At 40.7% G+C, this 17,666-nt stretch overlaps 1 protein-coding gene across 1 annotated transcript in view; it reads right to left on the bottom strand.

Annotated features, from left to right (window-relative positions):
- Positions 1-1,643: 1,643 nt before the first annotated feature.
- The window catches only part of ttc9b (tetratricopeptide repeat domain 9B), a 22,550-nt gene continuing 6,527 nt past the window's right edge, over positions 1,644-17,666 (bottom strand). The window contains exons 2-3 of the mRNA XM_007549477.2: positions 4,329-4,511; positions 1,644-3,962 (exon numbers count right to left, since the gene is read on the bottom strand). Of these exons, the coding sequence (XP_007549539.1) occupies positions 3,868-3,962; positions 4,329-4,511 (278 nt within the window). The 3' untranslated portion in view covers positions 1,644-3,867. The remainder of the gene's footprint in view (positions 3,963-4,328; positions 4,512-17,666) is intronic.

Below are 17,666 nucleotides of genomic sequence, written 5' to 3' on the forward strand. Positions count from 1 at the left end.
GTAAAATTCTCTTTTCTATCTCTTCTCTGTTGATAAAGTAATTCAGTAAAGTAAAGCTTTTCACAACCATAAAACTTTCCATTTTTGTAATTTTTTTTTGTACATTTGTATTACATATTCACAAAAACTACTTTGACATTTGACAAACATTTACCTTGAATGACATCAAAAGTAAAAAGAGCATAAAAAATTTAAATAAACAAAAATAAAAATACATGAATAAATAACACAGCCATTTATTTAGTCTATTTTTATTTTTTTGTTGTGCTTTTTGTTTGTTTTCAAAGCCACACTGACAAAGAGATGAGGAGTCTCTGTTTGCACACGCAGCTCGTTGTTGGATTATGCTTTAATCACCATTAACAGCCTCAGAGTCAGCGCGGTCAGTAATCAACAAACCTGCTCAGTGTGCAGCTAGTTAACCTTTCACTCACACGATGAGCTAAGATGACTTCAGCACAGCCAGACAAAAACAAGATGATGAGCCGGAGCCGTGGAGAGACGACCGTGAGGGGGACACCGATCCCTGAGGGACCCTGTGGGAGAGGAGACTCGGCTCAGGCAGCCATGGAGACCGAGCCTGCTGCTGCTGCTGCTGCCTCTCGCTGCTGATTTATCTCCTCTGGGAGGCCGGAGACATAAACACACGGCAGGGAGCGCACAGGAGCAGAACGGTTTCTGCATCTCATATCTTAACCCCAACACAGTGTTTGGATGTTGCAGCTAAAGCTGACAGGTCACTGCAAAAGTATCAAACCTGCTCAGGTTGTGTCAAAAGCACAAACCTGGTGATTTTTAATTGAGATTTTATGTGATGGACCAACACAAAGCGCTGCACAATTGTGAGATGAAGGGAAAAATGACACAAGGTTTTCAACAGTTTTATAAATAAAAATGTAACGAGAGCTGCAAGCGGTTATTAGCGGGTTCCAAGTCCTTCCCAGCAAATCTGGTCCTCGCTCTGTCCTTCACATCCTGCCAGCCTGGCTTCACTGTGACCTAAAATGTGTGGTGCAGATTCGTTTTGAGGCTGCATTCATACCAGCACTGTTTAGTCCGCTTTAATCAAACTCTAGGTCGCTTGTCTAGAAAGTCCCATTTGTTTGGGAAGGTGTGAATGTGGAATCAAACTCTACAAACCTAGATCTCAGTTCAGCTGAAGTGAACTCTGGCGCAGTTCGAATACATATGTGGAGACTGATCCAAAAGCAGGAAGTGGACTATAGTGCAGGGTATTCTGGGTAAATACGACAAAAACAAACACGAGAGTCTAGCATTAGGGGGAGAAATGGCTTGTGGTCTTTTGGCTAACACCAAAGAGAAATCCTACTTTAGTTGTTCATTGAAGAGCATTAATTGAACAAACGGCATCATGAAGACCAAGGAACTCTGTTAACAAGTCACGCTCTCCACAAATCTTTATAGAACATCAAGGAGAAAGTCAATGGTGAAAGAAAACTTTAAGAAGTCCTGATTCTGCTTCCTCTAGTTTGTGTTGGACTATCACAGAAAATACACTGAACTCTGTGGTTGTAATGCAACAAAATGTGCATAAGTACAAGAGGTTTTGCAAGGCTGTGTGTAATACTACTGCTATGTTATGTTAAGGTTTATAGCAATAAAACAGCTGTTTTTTTTTCTTCTTCTTATGGTTGAAAGCGAATTCCAGTTGTCAGAGGATGTTTCCTCGACAGTGAGATGCTTTAGCTGCAGATTTGTTTTGTGAACATAGTCATGTATCCTCATCATGTAGTCATGAATGATAAATTTGATTTGAACCCTTTACATCTTCTGTAAAGGGCTGCAGCTGCTTAACTCGAGCCGACGATGGCCTACTTCTCCTTCCCTCGGAGCCTCCATGTATCACGCCGGTCTCCTCAACTCTTGGCGTCGTCTCTCCAGAGTGCCACTGACACACTTACTGTAGGTCCTTCTCTAACTCGTAGCAGGCCAACAAATTAAACTGGGAGGGCAATTCCTTCCCAGCATCTGATTTAATCCTTTAACTCTGAGTTCCAGAGCAATAATCCTCCACCTTTGTAAATCAACAACAAGCTCTATCCAGAGATATTTCATACCTCTCTTACTGTTGTGATCACAGTCACTGCCCTCTCGGTTCAGAGAAGAGCTAAGCAGATTGCATGAGCAAGCATTTTAGTGGCAGCATGCCATGACAGAACGCAATAGGGCCAATAAATTCCCCGTCAAAAAACTTCTGAAATAACCCTCAGGAGCCACGCTTTGCATGCGGAACGTGGGCTTGCACAAAAGGAATGAGGAAAACTGGATTCCACCGATTCAGAGAGGAGAGGCATTCAGGTCATGCTTTCACATATGATCAATCGAACCCTTCGCCAGAACCGCGCAGGGCGATTTAAACCTGCGGAAAAGCTATCAGAGAAAAAAAAAACAACAGGTTTGCCTTATCAATGATTAAGCTTCATGAGCCACAACAGAAGCAAGCGGCAGAGTTTTGACAGCCAGTAATGGATGCGCACTAACTTATACCGTCAGTAGTTTCTGATGCTAATGTTGCATGCCCTCACAGCCGCGTTTGTCTATCAGCACAAAGCAAACTGAAAGCAGGAGGAATCTCAAATGGCTCTCTGCTTTGACAGCGGAGAGGCTTGGCGCTGTGGTTTGGACCGATGCGCGTGTGTGAGCTTGTTTTCCCTGCACTAAAGCTGCCCAGAGTCTCCTCAGCGTCTCAGCAACCACTGGGAAGGCTCGACGTTAGCGGGAAAAGGTCGGGCCGTTTGGAAAAGTGAGTCCAACAAGCCAACGCAGGTTTGATGGATCTCCCAAGCTTATTGGCTGTTTTCCGTTGTGACATCATCAATGGAGAACTGGGAGGCAGAGGAAGTGCCCGCACGATCTCTCCGACACGAAAGCCGCGTCACGCGATCCGGGAGAGGCTTCGGACGACAGATTCAAGACATGCTGAGCTGTTACTTCTTCTCGCCACAGCAGCATACCGGACAACAGCCGGAACCGCTTGAGAATTTTGCCTCCGTGCTGCAAACAAACATTTCACACACGACTGACCGTGACGGCAAACTAAAAACCCTAACTAAAGAGTTACAAACACTTGAATTAGCCCTTGAATTGAAAGAACAGTCTAGAAAGTGAGATGCATGGCAGAAAGGTTGGGCAGAGAAATGGCAGATCAGGAACAGAGGCAGCTTCTTGTCTCCTGCTGGTCTGAGGTGAGCCCTGTTCGGTCATGGCGTACAATCAAAACTGGGCTGCGGCCTTGATATGTCTCACACACCCAACCAACCAACCATCATGCTTCACGCCGTCTCCCTGCCCACATGCACACAGACCCCTGCCCTCCTGCCAGTGTGGTCCAGCTTCCCGAGCCCAAAAACTCTCCTTGAGCATTTTGGGGTTGTGGAGAAACAAGGCAGAGAGAAAAAAGAGAAGAGCAAGAAAGCAGGAAGTAAAAGCATGTTCTGCTCCTTAAACGTGTACTAAACCAACCAAATGCTCATGGTTCATATGCAGGTCTATGAAGCTCCTTTTTCACTCCAGCACAAGGACGGTTTCTATGAGTATATTACAGTTTTGTCTTTTGCTTGTTTTTTGTTGATTTTCTTCATGTTAGGCTGCTGATTGTGTCTGGGGAGAGAAACCAAAGCCCCTGAGGGAGAAACCGAGAGGAGAGAAGAGGAGAAAGTAGCAGACAGTTGTTGATATGTGCCCCGTTTGTGTGTCACCAGCTGGGTGGTTGGGTCTGTTCTGTCTGTGCTGCTGTCAGGAGTCGGAGGAGGAGGAGGAGGAGAAGGAGGAGCAGGAGAGAAGAAGGGTCAGTAGGATTGCCAAAAAGGGTCAAAGGGAACAGGAGGGCCAGGAAGTTGGAAAGGATTAGCCCTGGGTCTCCTTGCCGCTTTCCCGTTCTCGCTGTCCACTCTTGCTCATCTTCATCTCTGTCAGCTGGATGTATCTAAGCACGTTGGTGTCTGAAACAGACAGAAAACATGATGCATGAGAGCAAGAACTACAGCTTTAATTTCTAAATCCAGACTGTTTTTCCCCAGTGCAGTTAACTCTATCCGTCTGTCAAGATGCCAGTAATAAAAAAATACACATTATATCAGATCTCTCCTTATTTCACGTCAAACCAACTTGCTGATGAACATATTTTGAAGGAGTGTCTTAACAGCGGTAGGAATGATAGAAACTATCACAATCCTAAACATCAAATCTGAGAACCTTGGACAAATATTTTGATTATTCAAAATAATAATTTGTATTTGTATTTTACTCTGCATTTATTCTTGATTATGCACCCATAAATCAGTCTATTTAGCTCAATTCAGACTCACCTGTAGGTTCACGGTTCTTAGCATCACGCAGGTAGCGTAACGCACATTCATAATCCCCCAGGTGATAGAAGGCAATGCCGGCCCGGTACATGGCTTTAAAGTGGTCCCTCTGGTGGCTCAGCACCTTCAGACAGTACTCCTTCACTCTCTCGTAGTTTACCAGGTCAGACTGTAACAGGCAGGCTGCAGGAAGAGCACAGGACAGGAAAAAAAATCCTGAATCAAACGATTATTTTGGAGCAATTAAACAACGAGTTCCTGTACTGCAGTTTCATAGGTAAACTTCTCCTCTTTGGTTCATCCTCTGGGTGGCGGTGACTATAAATAGTGAGCTCCGATGTCTTAGAGAGCATGGAAGAGATAAAGGAATCATGCAAGCAATTTGAGCCCCCAGGCAGGAGCTGGTGTCTCTTTTATTTATTGCTTTTGCTGAACTTGTCGTGCAGAATAGAGGAGAGGAGTGAATCTGGAGCTACAAGACGAAGCAGACAGCGAGGAGGCTTTTTGTCTAATGTCACAGTGTCAGAGTCTGGCACCAGAAAATAAAAAAAGAGAAGAAGAAAAAGAGGACGGGCTCAGTGAATTATGACATAACATCTGTGTTTTACTGTAGTCATCAATCCTACAAATCAAACTAGCAATTCTCAGCAGTTCTCAGATCAGCTCAGGTCAGAGTAACTTTATTAAGAAAGAGACACGAGAAAAGTCAAACACTGGCTTTTAGTCCATCAGAGCTCTTAAACGCTGCTGATGGCTCAGATATCCTCCGCTGGTCACAACCACACAAGCTTTTACTTCCAGCAGCTTCCCTCCATCGCTCCCTTCTGTCTCTGCCAATTAATCTGATGAGACGTAGAAAAAAAAATCCCACTTGTACTTCCTCCATTTTCACTGTAGTGTCCCCCTACAGCAGTCCCACCCATCTTCCCCGTTTCCTCTGACTGTGTCCTTGACATGTCTGTTAAAATCATGAGTCAGGAAGCTCAGAGGCAGTGTGAGTCAGGACTGAGAGAGAGGCGGTGTGTGTGGGAGGCGGGGAGGTGGAGGTGTGTGTGGGAGGCTGGGGTTAAAGCAGGGGAAGAGGAGGTGACACCTGTGGAGGCAACAAGGTGAAGGGGAGGAGAGTAGAGCAAACCACCACCCTCATTTTGAAACAGCTTGTGGATTTTTTTTTATGGAACAAAGGAAACTTTTGTAGTGTCTTAACTTTTTCCACATTTTATGTTGTTTAAAACTGCAAACCCCAGTGAGATTTTATGTGACAGAGCCGTAAAGCATAATTAAAGTGAAAACGAAACGTCGGTGTGAGCGTTTTTCACTAGATAAACTCTGAAAAGTTAGGTTTGGATTTAGGCTGCAAGCTGCTACCACTGTTGTCTTGTAGCAAGGAGGTCTTAGATTTAGGGGGAACCAGAGAGACTGAAAAAATTCCCACTTTTCTTTATAAAACCTGGGTTTAGGCGTGGACTTTGACGAAGACGTTCTACCACATCAATATGCGTCGATGTGAGAAATTTCACTGCAGCTCTAACTGTATGTTTGGGCCATTGCCCTCCTTAAAGGTGAACCAGGTTTTCTGTCAAAGGCTGAAGAAAAGCATCCACACAGCATGTCCATGAAAGTGGTTATCATCAGTAGTTCAATAGACTTTCTCCATATTGATTTAGCCACTGACTTTAGCTGGAACCGGACAAAATGGGTGAAAACACGACGAAAGTCTAACTATGAAGGACCGAAAAGATAAGAAAATCTTTTTTAAAAATCCAAGAACGCTGGTTAAATAATAATAAAAAAGAAATAATGATTTAAGACTTTTTCACAGCACTGTGGTACATATGAGGCAGTTGTTATTTTCAAACCAAATAGCCGCATAGATAAATCCACACACACACAAACATGCACACACAGCTTTAATAATAACCGGAACATAAAGAAAACCTGACACTTCTTATTTCCAGGGAGGCTGATGACTCAGCCAGGAGCAGAGCAGGAAGGTCAAAGCTGTTTTCCCTCTTTAGCGAACATAAAGCCTGCTCACATTTACTACAGAGGGACTCACCTCACACGCCCTCTACCTGTCCTGGACACCTCCTCACACACTCTACTCCTCTGTTTGTTTTTACCACCACCCAGCAATCACAAGGCCGCTCCTCGCTGCACTCCCATCCATCATCTTCCTTCGGCAGCGACGGGGAGCTGAGCTTTCAGAGGATTCAGTTACAGCCCATAATGGTTTAATGGCTGACTTAGAGGTTTCACTCACACTGACACACTGATATACAACCAACACACACCCACAGCGCACGCAAGCAGTGACAAGTGATACAAACGCACAATGAAACCGTGAAAACATCCACCTGTGCCAGCGTGGTTCGGCTAAAATATGCACTCAACTACTAAATCTGAACAAAAGCAGATGACTTCAGGATGGCTGAAGAGATCGGAGGCAGCACAAACAAACACAAGCCACAGATTGCACGAGTGATGACTGGCTGGCCGCACCCCGTTGGCCCATTAGGCAGATGGATAGAATGCCAGAGGAAATGTAGAGTGTGGCGGGATGCATTAACGATATGATAATGATGGGATCATCGGACCAGGCCTGGCAGGGACACAGGCCCAATAAACATAGCAGAGCGATTTCACAGGAGACACAATGTCTCTGTTACTGCAAAAGACATGACTGTGTCTGCTGTTGTATGAGACGTGCGGCAGCAGGTGAAGATAACAACTTGTTTTCACAAAGACAAAAAGGTTTCAATTCAGTGCAAATTCACAACACGTCGTCTCAGAATTGCCACATTCTAAGAGTTAATTATGGTTAATGGACTAAACTTATTATGGATTCTACACATGGGGAGGAATGAAATACAGCAAAAGGCTAAAGATTCACCCATTGGGGTGAATCCAACATACGGGAGGGCAAGTAATTGTTGATTCAATTTCCAAAGAAAAAGAATTGAGAGAGAGCGATGTTGACGTCTGTGCGTCCTTTAAACTCTTCTCGTCAGGCTGAGGGTGACGGATTCAACGAGGGGAAATATGTAGGAGCAAAACATTTGAAATTTGGGGTAAAAAATGTTTCAGGACAAATAAGAAATTCAAAAGAGAAATGCCTAAAAGTGAAAGTATCTGTGAAAAGATGGTGTCTTCAAGACGCCATGCATTAGTTTCTTTTTGGATAAAAAGATAAACAGGAAGCAAGTAGAGTTGAAGGAGTTCAGGAGCCCCACAGGCTGCCTGAAGCATGAATCAGTCTCAAAGTCTGTTTGAAATAAAAGAACAAAAAAAAACCCAAACTGAAAACAAGTGAGACAAAGGATGGAGGGCAGAGGCAACAAAATCCAGAAGCAGCAGACTTTTCATCTCTCCTGTTTCTGTTCCCCAGCTCGAGATGTTTCAGTCCTGACTAATTTCCATTCCCTGCGTCTCGTCATGTACTCCCTGTGGACCCGCGTCCTTCCCTCGGCCTCGCCTCCATCATAACAGCAGGCCTGACATCATGTTCAGCCTAATTTGAAGCCACTGGTGGCCCCGGTGATTAGTCTGCTGTCCATCACCTTGTAATTAGTTCTGCTGGAAGATAATAGGAGGAGGAGAGCACCATCACTCTCTCTGGCACTTACATCCCCTCTCTGTTTACTTCAGAGCAAAGTTCACCTCCAACCTTTATCCTGCATCGTGGCCTCTATCCTTTACAAATGCCACTCTGCTGCAACAGATTTAGTTACAGAGTCAAATGAAGCGTGCATCATTGTGAAACTGCCTCGCACATGTGCAGCTGACGTCACGGTTCGTCTTTCTCTAAGAATAGCTCCACCCAAAGCGGTTTTTGCAAATGTCTTTAGCTGTTATTGAGACGGATAGGGGTCACAGTTCACAACTCTCCTCAGCTCTGACAAAGCTTTTACCAGCAGCAGTCATCCATCATTTTAGCAGCCTTCTTTTCCTTTTTTTTTTCTCACCCTCTGTTGAGCCAGATTCAATTCAGTTCGATTCAAATTGAATCCACTCGATTCGATTCAATTCAAAATACTTTATTGATCCCAGAGGGAATTGCTGTGGATGCTGACGCTGTATCTGTCGTGGCCGCTCAGAAAACTGTTGGCTTGCTGATAAAACCCATTAAGAATAAAGAACTGCTGCTACATCAAATATGTTTGCAGAGTTTACCCACAGTGCATCACCAGTCCTAGGAGATTAGAGAAATAGAGCAGTCAGATTATTCTGTAGGACATGTATGGCAAACAGGGAGGCATTTAAATGAGCAAAGCTACTAAACTTAGCTGCTTTCAACATTTTTGTAAAACTTGTTAAATGTGCGACAGTGTTCCAGTGAGAGCGCAGATCCTGAACTAGCAGACATGATTTTGTTCTTGTTCTGGTTCTGGAGCTCTCGGTATGGATTAGAAATGTCCAGGTGCAGGTTGGTCTCATGTTTTCAGCTAACCATCCTGTTGCATTGTTCCACTCTCCTAAAATAGTTGCTCAGGATTAATGCTCATCTACTTAAATATTTATACGCAAGAGGAAGCTATTGGTCTAGACGACGTCATCGAGATGAAATATTTTAATACTCAGTGCTTCCTATTTTAGGTTTTGGTTATATGTTCCTGTCTGTGCTTTGGATTCTGTGTTCGTTTTTTTTCTTTTTTTATGGCCTGGAGATAAAATGAAAGGCAGTTCATGCAGCTCCATTAGGATTATTTTGGCTGCTACAGGCCTTTATCAAAGTGATCAAAAAGGAATCAAGAAAGATCATCATAATTCTTGTTGCATGAGTAAAAACAGACTTCCTAATGGCAGATAAATGGAGTTACATATAGCATAAGAGATATCGACCATATTTGAACTCCCTGACACTGATATAATTTTATTGCAGCCATTATCTGACTGGTGATGTCATCTGTGGAAACTCTGCAGACTTTTGTTTCGCTGTCAGCAGATCAGATGTTTCTGCCTGTTGCCGTTTTCAAACCCAAAGATCCAGAAAGAGAATTTGCAACAAAAATCAGTGATTGACTAATATTGTTAAAATGTTCAACTCTTTTTGGCTTTATTAAATTTCTTGCACAACTGGTGCAACATGGAGTAGCTCTGCAGAGTTAGCCAGACTTTTGTTCATACATGTTTGAATGAGGCATTGCATGTTTAGACAATTATTCTTTCTGGTGTTTTTGTGCCGTGCAGCTGGAATGATTTTTGCTCTTTCTTATTTACTTTTTGACAATTGCTGTCACGTGTAACTGTGGCAACAATGTATTGTTTTTAACAAGTAGAAATAGCTGATTAGCATCTAAAAAAGTCAAATAATACCTGAACCTCCAAATCCCAGAGAAGCTGAAAAGGATTTATCATCCCTTTCTGAATCCATGCTGAAAAGGATCAAAGAGCGGAAAGAGAAGGAGGAAGTTCAAACCATCTCTTCCACTGATCATGATAGGAAAGGATCATATCCCCTACTCCAACGTCTCTATGCTCAGCATAACAGGTTTGGAAAGGGGATAAATATGAAAAAAATGTAATTTAATATTAATAGACAAAAAAAGTTATACATTATGTTCAAGTCATTTGAAATGTTGCTACAACTAAGGTCGGCATGCTATTCTGCAGCACCCAGACAGCACTGACAAGCATGTTGTAAGATTATATTTTAGAAATAGAAAAGATGCTTCCTGTTGTGTGTAAAAATGACAATAGAGAGGAATGTAAAAGAAACTGATGTATCAGGCATTTTTCTAAAAACGAACTAGGGGAAACTAAGGTTTGTTGCCTTCATCACAAGCCAAAACGTGTTGGTTTGCAAATAAAGTTGTTTCCTGCTTTTGTTGGAGTTTTCACCTCACCAGACCTCAGACTCTCTCTGCACACTTTGGGAGTCGGTGAAGTTGTGCCAGAATCTTTTGGGTATCAAAGTTACTCTTTGCTAAAAAAAAAAAAAAAAAAAAATTTAAAATGTGTAAATGGAAAACATCAGGTAACTTTTTAAACCCTCAGCCTTAAGTTTTAGCCTCTCATGTTTATGCCAATCAGTCCCACTGTCTGTTGGAAAACAACTTTAACCTTCAGAAGCACAACACTGCTGGCTGTGAGCAATTATAGCGGTTTTATAATCGGATTAAGCACTCATTAAAATGAACTGTTTAGTCATGTATGAACATTCAGCATCTATTTACAGATAACATAGGTGGCCAGGAGGGGAAATGCTTGCTCATGCTCGTCCACACTGAGCAGAAGGGGTGAAAGCCTCTACAGCGGTGCCATTGCTCAGCTTGCAGCCAGAATCCAAAGAAATATTTTAATTCAAGCGTGCCTCCACTGACAATAAGTCCAGGTACAAGCTGACAAAGGTGATCCAGTGGGATGGAAGTAATTGACTTTACTCACAGTTTACTCTAGAGTAGTCTAAGACACGAGAAAATGGTGGAAAATAGTGGAAATGGTGGCAAAGGAGTAGGGAAGATGTTCAGAAGATGTTCTCTCTTTTTGAATATACAAAAGAGACTGTCTTTGAATTCAGTTTTAGGAAGTGCTTCTCTATCTTTAAGGGAAGAAAGAGTAAAAGAAGAATTTAACAATTCCTATGTGGCAGGAACTTCTGAAATACAATCCACTTTCAGTCTAGTACAGATCAGATAATGTCCTTATCCTGCAGAAACCATTGTTTTATGTTGGCAAACAACTGTGTTGGCTCCCTGCCTATATGCCTCAGAGCCGTTTCTAAGAATGGAGAAAAGCTCATTTAAACAAAGAAAATGCTTCCTGTATAAATATCTGTGAATACAGTTTATTGTAGCTTCATAGAAATCGCACACTGACAAGTTTCTAAATGAAATCAACATGTTTTGATGTTTCTAATTGTCATATATTTTTTTAAAAAACAACAAAAAGAGCAATCAGACTGAGATAGTAACAGAACAGTTCATCCTTCAGTTTCTGTACGACTATAATTAAAATTTAAAATTGACAGTGATAAAAAAAAAGTCACTGTAGAATTTACAGTAATTTACTGGCACCAGGGTTGGCAGCCAATTTCTGTAATTTTTACAGTAAAAAAATTACAGTAACTTTCCTGTCATTTTATTGCAGTTTTACTGTAAATTTATTATGTTTTACTGTAATTTTCTTACTGTAATTTTATTACAGTCTTACTGTAAATTTTTTATGTTTTACTGTAGTTTTCTTACAGTTTTACTGTAATTTTCTTACTGTAGTTCTATTACAGTCTTGCTGTAGTAGAATTACAGTAATAAAAGTGTAACATTTATTACAGTAAAAGTAATAGAATTTATCAATGTAATTCTATTACAGTAAGACTGTAAATTTATTAGTTTTACTGTAATTTTATTACAGTACTGAACTTCGCGGTCCAATCACATCCCATTTACTTCCCATACCCATTTCAGGTCACAGTAAAGAGCTGTACTTTTGAAACCCAGCCACCTTAATGTATTTTCATGATGTAGTTTTTGCAGTCATTTGTTAGAGTGTACTTAAAAAGTAAAAATGTTTAATCCATGGTTAAGCAACCAGTTTAAGTTATTGATGAGAAAAACCTCTCATCACTAAGATGTATGAAGAACTGGCTAAATGCATGGTTGACCTGTGCAGAACCAAACATCATCATGTATAATGTGAGACAATAACGCGTTATACATATATAATAAAATAAAAATTAACTAAAAAATTCATTTGTTATTTTTCTTTAGGAGCATGAGTAAGAAAAAAACAGCATGATGGTAACAGCTGGATGTTACATTTATCCCACCATCTCCACGTTTAACAGATGCAGGATAATTTTAGATGTGAAACTGTCAGGCAGAAAAATGGTGCCCACTCACATCCTGGTAACTGTGCTGTTTTTAAGTTGAACTGTGGACTTTTCATCCTGATGTAACAATCAGGATTTTAAAATACTTATTTTCTTTTGTGGCGTATGAGTTGGAATATTACACCTAAATGGGTTCACTGTGCTACAGACACAGTTTGTAATAAGTTGCTGCTTCTCCCCTGATAGGATCCATATATTTCTTGTTAATTTATAAGGTGACGGTCTAAAAAAATTAATATGTTGATTAAAAAACAGTTTGATAATAATAATTTATCATAACAGGAAGAAGATTACCATGAAGTCAAACATAAAAAAAACATTCTCACATCCATGGCACCTTATTAATGCTTTTCAACATTTCAACATGAAGGAGGAACACAAATAACTGCTTTAGGCTTTATAAAGCAGAATCAACAGTAGCACTGATTACTACAACTCATCTAATTTATTATCATTATAGATTTTAGCACTATAATCACAAAAAGAAACAAATTCCATCTGGATTTTATCTGGTAGAGAAACACAAAGTAGTGCATATTTGTGTAATGGACATAAAATGACAAAAATCTCAAAATCTTTTACTAATGAGATGTGAAGAGGGTTGACCTGTGTTTATCTCCATCAATCTTCTCAAAACGTACCAGCTTTCCTGCCCCTGCCAAACAGGGGCAGGAAACAGGGGCCACTAACATGTTTCACTGCATGATTGTGTGTTGAGAGTGATGTCTGTTTACTTTTTTTTTGTTTGTCATATACAGGGTTTTGAAAAAGTTTAATTTTGGTTTCATCTGACCAGACCACCTCACCTCAAGTTTGCTGTGTCTGGCTTGTGACAAACTGCAAACGGGATTCGTTACGTCTTTCTTTTTGACCACAATGGTCAAAATCAAACTGGGCAATCCCTTTCCACAGAGAAACACGGCGGATCTGAAAACCAATCCAAACACATCGCTTACACATCTCTGCCATCTCAAACAGCATGTAACAAGGGCAAGTTTTTAATGTCAAGCCCCAACAGAGCAGGCTTTAAAGCATTCAAGGTCAGGCCAGAGCAGAGCGAGCAAACAACCCAACAACCACGGCTTGTTATCATCAGGGAACCCTGCTGGAAAAATATAAGCAGCCCGTTGGTTCAGCCGGGGTTTTAGATGTGTGCAAATAGCTGGAGCAAATTCTCATTACCGATGGCTTATGAAGGATGGATATTTTCCTCACTCTCACTCTGAGGATGTCAGGGAAAGGGTAAATGTCTCAGTTCTTCTCTAAGCTGATGTCAGGACTTTCAACTAGGGACTATAAAAAGCTTTGACAGACACTTTCACTTTATACATTATTTCACACAACTGTCACACGATGTCAAATAGAAATTCGCAATCCAAGAACGTTGGGCACACAGAACCCATCACAGCCACAGGAAAAGTTTCCAAATTAAATTCTTGAGGAGTCGTCATATTGGGATGGCTGAAATGTTGCCAATTACAGAGAGTTTGTAGTTTATTCAATGTATTTCAGGAGTTTCACTGAAAAAAGTGAAAAAAAAAAACAACAGTTCTTAATGTTTAATGGTAATTGGGAAAACAGAAGCATTAAAAGTAAAATATCGACACAAGCCTCCAGCTGTGTGTTGAAAACGTTTATTTTATTGGTCTGATGTAAAATTTTAATCTCAAATCCATCCATCCATCCATCCATCCATCCATTGATAAGTTCATTTTAATAATGACTGAAACCCAGTGTCTTGATGGTGAGTCTTACTGTAACAGTATGAAGGCATACCTGTTAAAATGTATGGTTTTAATATTACTTTTCAGTGATCTAACGTTAGAGTTTGGTGGTATTGAGTTGACTTCTAACTTGTCTTAAGTCTGCCAGTAACTCATTGTGATGTTCAACACTTTTCACTGCCTCAGATCATAGTGTACAAGATATAAACAGGTTTGAATGTTGACGTTGATTGACTCTGAAAGTTTCAACATTTCTTCTCATTTCAGAGAAACAGTGCAGTTTCTTCTTCACTTTCAGTGTTTTTTCTTCTCCGTAGAGACAGGAAGCCTGTAGCTCCTGCCGTATAGTCTAGACAAGCTGTACACATAACATTTTATCATCAGTCTAGTTCCAGTTAGTCTATATTTGTATCTAAAATTCAGATCAATATCTGGGGACCTCTGGTCTAATTGATATCACACCAATGAGACTCCAGCCTCTTCTTCTTCTCTGTTTTTACTCACCTTACTCTGCTCTATCTTTTCTTCCTGACAAACAACTAAATCTTTTCTTAGCCCCGTGACAGCAGTGATCTGGGCCTGTCAGAGTGTGTGATATAAATTAGTTTGGATCTTTATTGGATCTTTCAGAGTAATAAGTACCGACAAAAAGCAGCTTGGAAAACTCATCTTTCATTGCTTAGAGGTCATCGAGGCAGGCTGACTGTTTCTAATTTATGAGTGCTGTCCAGTTTGTCACAGCCCCCATTCTCTTCCCAGCTCTCTTAATCTCTCTGTCTTCCAGCTCTGAGGTAACTCAGAGGAATAGTACAGTAGCGGGAGAGCCATCTGCAGCTCTGGCACTCAACATTCTCACAGCTCTGCTCTGGCCATCCCTCCAATGGCAGAAATACACGCACAGGGGGAAGGAAAACACCACCCAAACCTCATGCCATCCCACTAGCTAACCCAGCCTCATGACACCTCCGTTCCTTCTCCTCCTGCTGCAGAAGTCCTCTTACTCCCAGCTGCTCAGGCAACCCACATCTCTCCCCATCTTAACCCCTCAATCTTGCAGTTCTCCTCTTCATCTGCTCCCTCTAAAGTCTCTTTCCGACTCTATCTCCAGCACTCCACTACATCCCCTGGTGATTGAGTTGGCAGGAGATGACAAGGAGGCGCTTTCTAGTCTGTCTTTCGTAAGCAGGCGTTGAATATTTTCCGAGAAGCGTGTCAGTGTGGATGGGTAAAAATCTCTCCGTCTTTGGTATTACACATCGCTGAGATTATTCGAAGGCACCCCCCGGGTCCTTCACCCGGTCTTTGAGATGGATAAGTGTAACAACCATTATTAGGCTTCTTTCCATGGATCTTCCTAAACTGGTTACACAAACTTTGAGATATTCTTTAAAAAATTAATTTGCCAACTTGAGTAGCTGTATCTTTCTGTAGCTGTTGTTGTCAGGCTCATATGCAGGGTTTGAAAGCTCATTTTCTTTTTTAAACTTAACTCATTTAGGTTATTTTTGAGCTCCCTCACCCTTAACATGCAAGTTTGAAATTACTGGATCATGATCACAGATACGGAGCGACATTGAGCTGCACGACTGGAACAAAAAGGTGGCTGGTGTGTTATGAAACAAACAGTTTTATACGTCACCTCCTGCTGAGTCTCTCCCAGAGCTTTGACTTATGACTCATGCACAGATTGAGGCAGTCAGGAGGAACAAAGGCAGAGATCTGTGAGCAGTAGTTAATGAAAAAATCATGATGAGCGTTTTTTAGAAGGATCACAGCAACGTGCTCCCTGTTTCATCCGCTGTATATTTTCGGAGGTACATTTGACTCAGTCACAGCTTTTGTAATCTGCAAAACTATTTGATGCAAGTTGAAAGATGCATGGATGGTGATCTATTAACAAGTTGTTCTACAGAATGATAGATATCTTCACCAGGCTTTTGTTCCAACACAGTGAGTGAGAACGATTATATAGTGCTGGAGATTATCTCACGGCTACACATCTGATGACTGAGAAGCTCACAAAACGAACGTCTGGTAGGAAAGCAGTGCACACACTCACTTGTAAGGTGAATTTCTGAGTCTGTGACTACTTCCAGTAGTCCACAAAAATGTGGAAAAAAGCAACACGGCGATGAGGAAAATCTCTTACTGGAGGAAAGTGCATGGGTTGTGTAGAGCAAGTAAGTAATACTCATATGGAAAAGTGACTCTCAAAGTGATCCAGTGGCTCTGAGAAACATTTTGCTGACTTTGCTTGTCTTCTGTTAGGTAAGGGTCACTTTAAGTCAATACAATCCTGACTGATCTATTTGTATTCTTTTATACTGATAACAATAGACTTTCCCATACATGAGAATGCCCCTATCACCTTGTAAGAGAAAACTGCATCAAGTGCACAGTTTTTTTATTTTATTTTTTACGATGAACTTTTGCCAAAACCTTTTGCACACGACATTCCAGTCAGAAATAACTTCCTACATGAATCCTACATGACTGTAAGACATGATATTAAGTCCACCAATAAGACAATTACAAAAACAAGAAAAAAGAACAACATGATTAGAAATGAATAAACAATAAAACAAAAGGGCAACAACAGTGAACAACACCTTTCTTATCAACAACACTGATTAAGAGTTGTTGATAAGAGACACAACTCTTATCAACAACAGTTATAAATGAAAGCATTTGTAACTTTTATAACCCATATCATTTGGCAATAATCTGACACTTTTTATGCCATCTTTGTTTTGAAACCTCAGCTCAGATGAAGCCAAACAATGACTAGTCAAACATGTCTCCGGTACGCACACATTCAAGTACTGCTGCAGGCTTCAAGCAGGGGACTACTGCACCCACAGTAATGTGAAGAAAAAATATATGTTTTTTTTTCCTAAAGCTTAAAAAAATACAATAAGTCAAATATGTAAGCACAAAAAATTGATGTCTACAGATTATTATTGTACTTGCCGTTGCTTAGGTAAATTAGTTGCACCATTAGAAATGTAGAAAATTATGAATCAGTGTGCATTTATTTCATGTTTAACAAATAAATGATGCAGATACTGAAACTGTGAACTACTTATTAAACTCATAGATTTGTCTCTTGTATGAGTGAATATCTGGAGTCTGATACTTGTTTCTGATGACTGTGCAAAATTAACTAATTCTCACTCTTGGTCGCTTGTATAGTTATTACAACCAGCTAATAAATATGATCCTGGTTGAACAGAAATTAGAACTTTTCTTTTTTACCATAAAGATTAAAACACCATCTGTGATGTTGTTAGGAAATAGGCTAATCTATTTCTCCACTATAGAGTTCAACAAATTTAAAATGCTTAATCCAAGTTTTCTATGAATATAAAATATTTTCCTCTAACTGGGATTTAAAAAAAATGGAAACTCTACACTGAATTGAGCTCAGTAAAATGCCTTTAATGAGTAAATGCTCTTCAGCTGTTTTAATGTCGAGCTGAGGCTGACTTTAACTACTTTAAATTCAATCACATTTTTTATTATCCTGAGCATAATATGCAAAGAGAAAACTGAACTTTCCCTTTAAGACAACTGAGTGGATACATCTGTTCTCTTCCTTTGAATGCCAGACACACAGAGGCAACAAGAAGATTATGTCCTCATCATGACAACGACAAGAACATTGGAAAAACAGGCACAGACATGAACAGATATAAAGTGTGTTTCAACAAATTAGCAGAGTCAGCAACGGGTTTGGTAAGAATGGCAGAACAAACAGTGCTGGGAGCTCTGACCACCCACCCA

This window comes from Poecilia formosa, unplaced genomic scaffold, assembly GCF_000485575.1.
Source record: "Poecilia formosa unplaced genomic scaffold, Poecilia_formosa-5.1.2 Scaffold31, whole genome shotgun sequence".
In the NCBI taxonomy this organism is placed as follows: Eukaryota; Metazoa; Chordata; class Actinopteri; order Cyprinodontiformes; family Poeciliidae; genus Poecilia; species Poecilia formosa.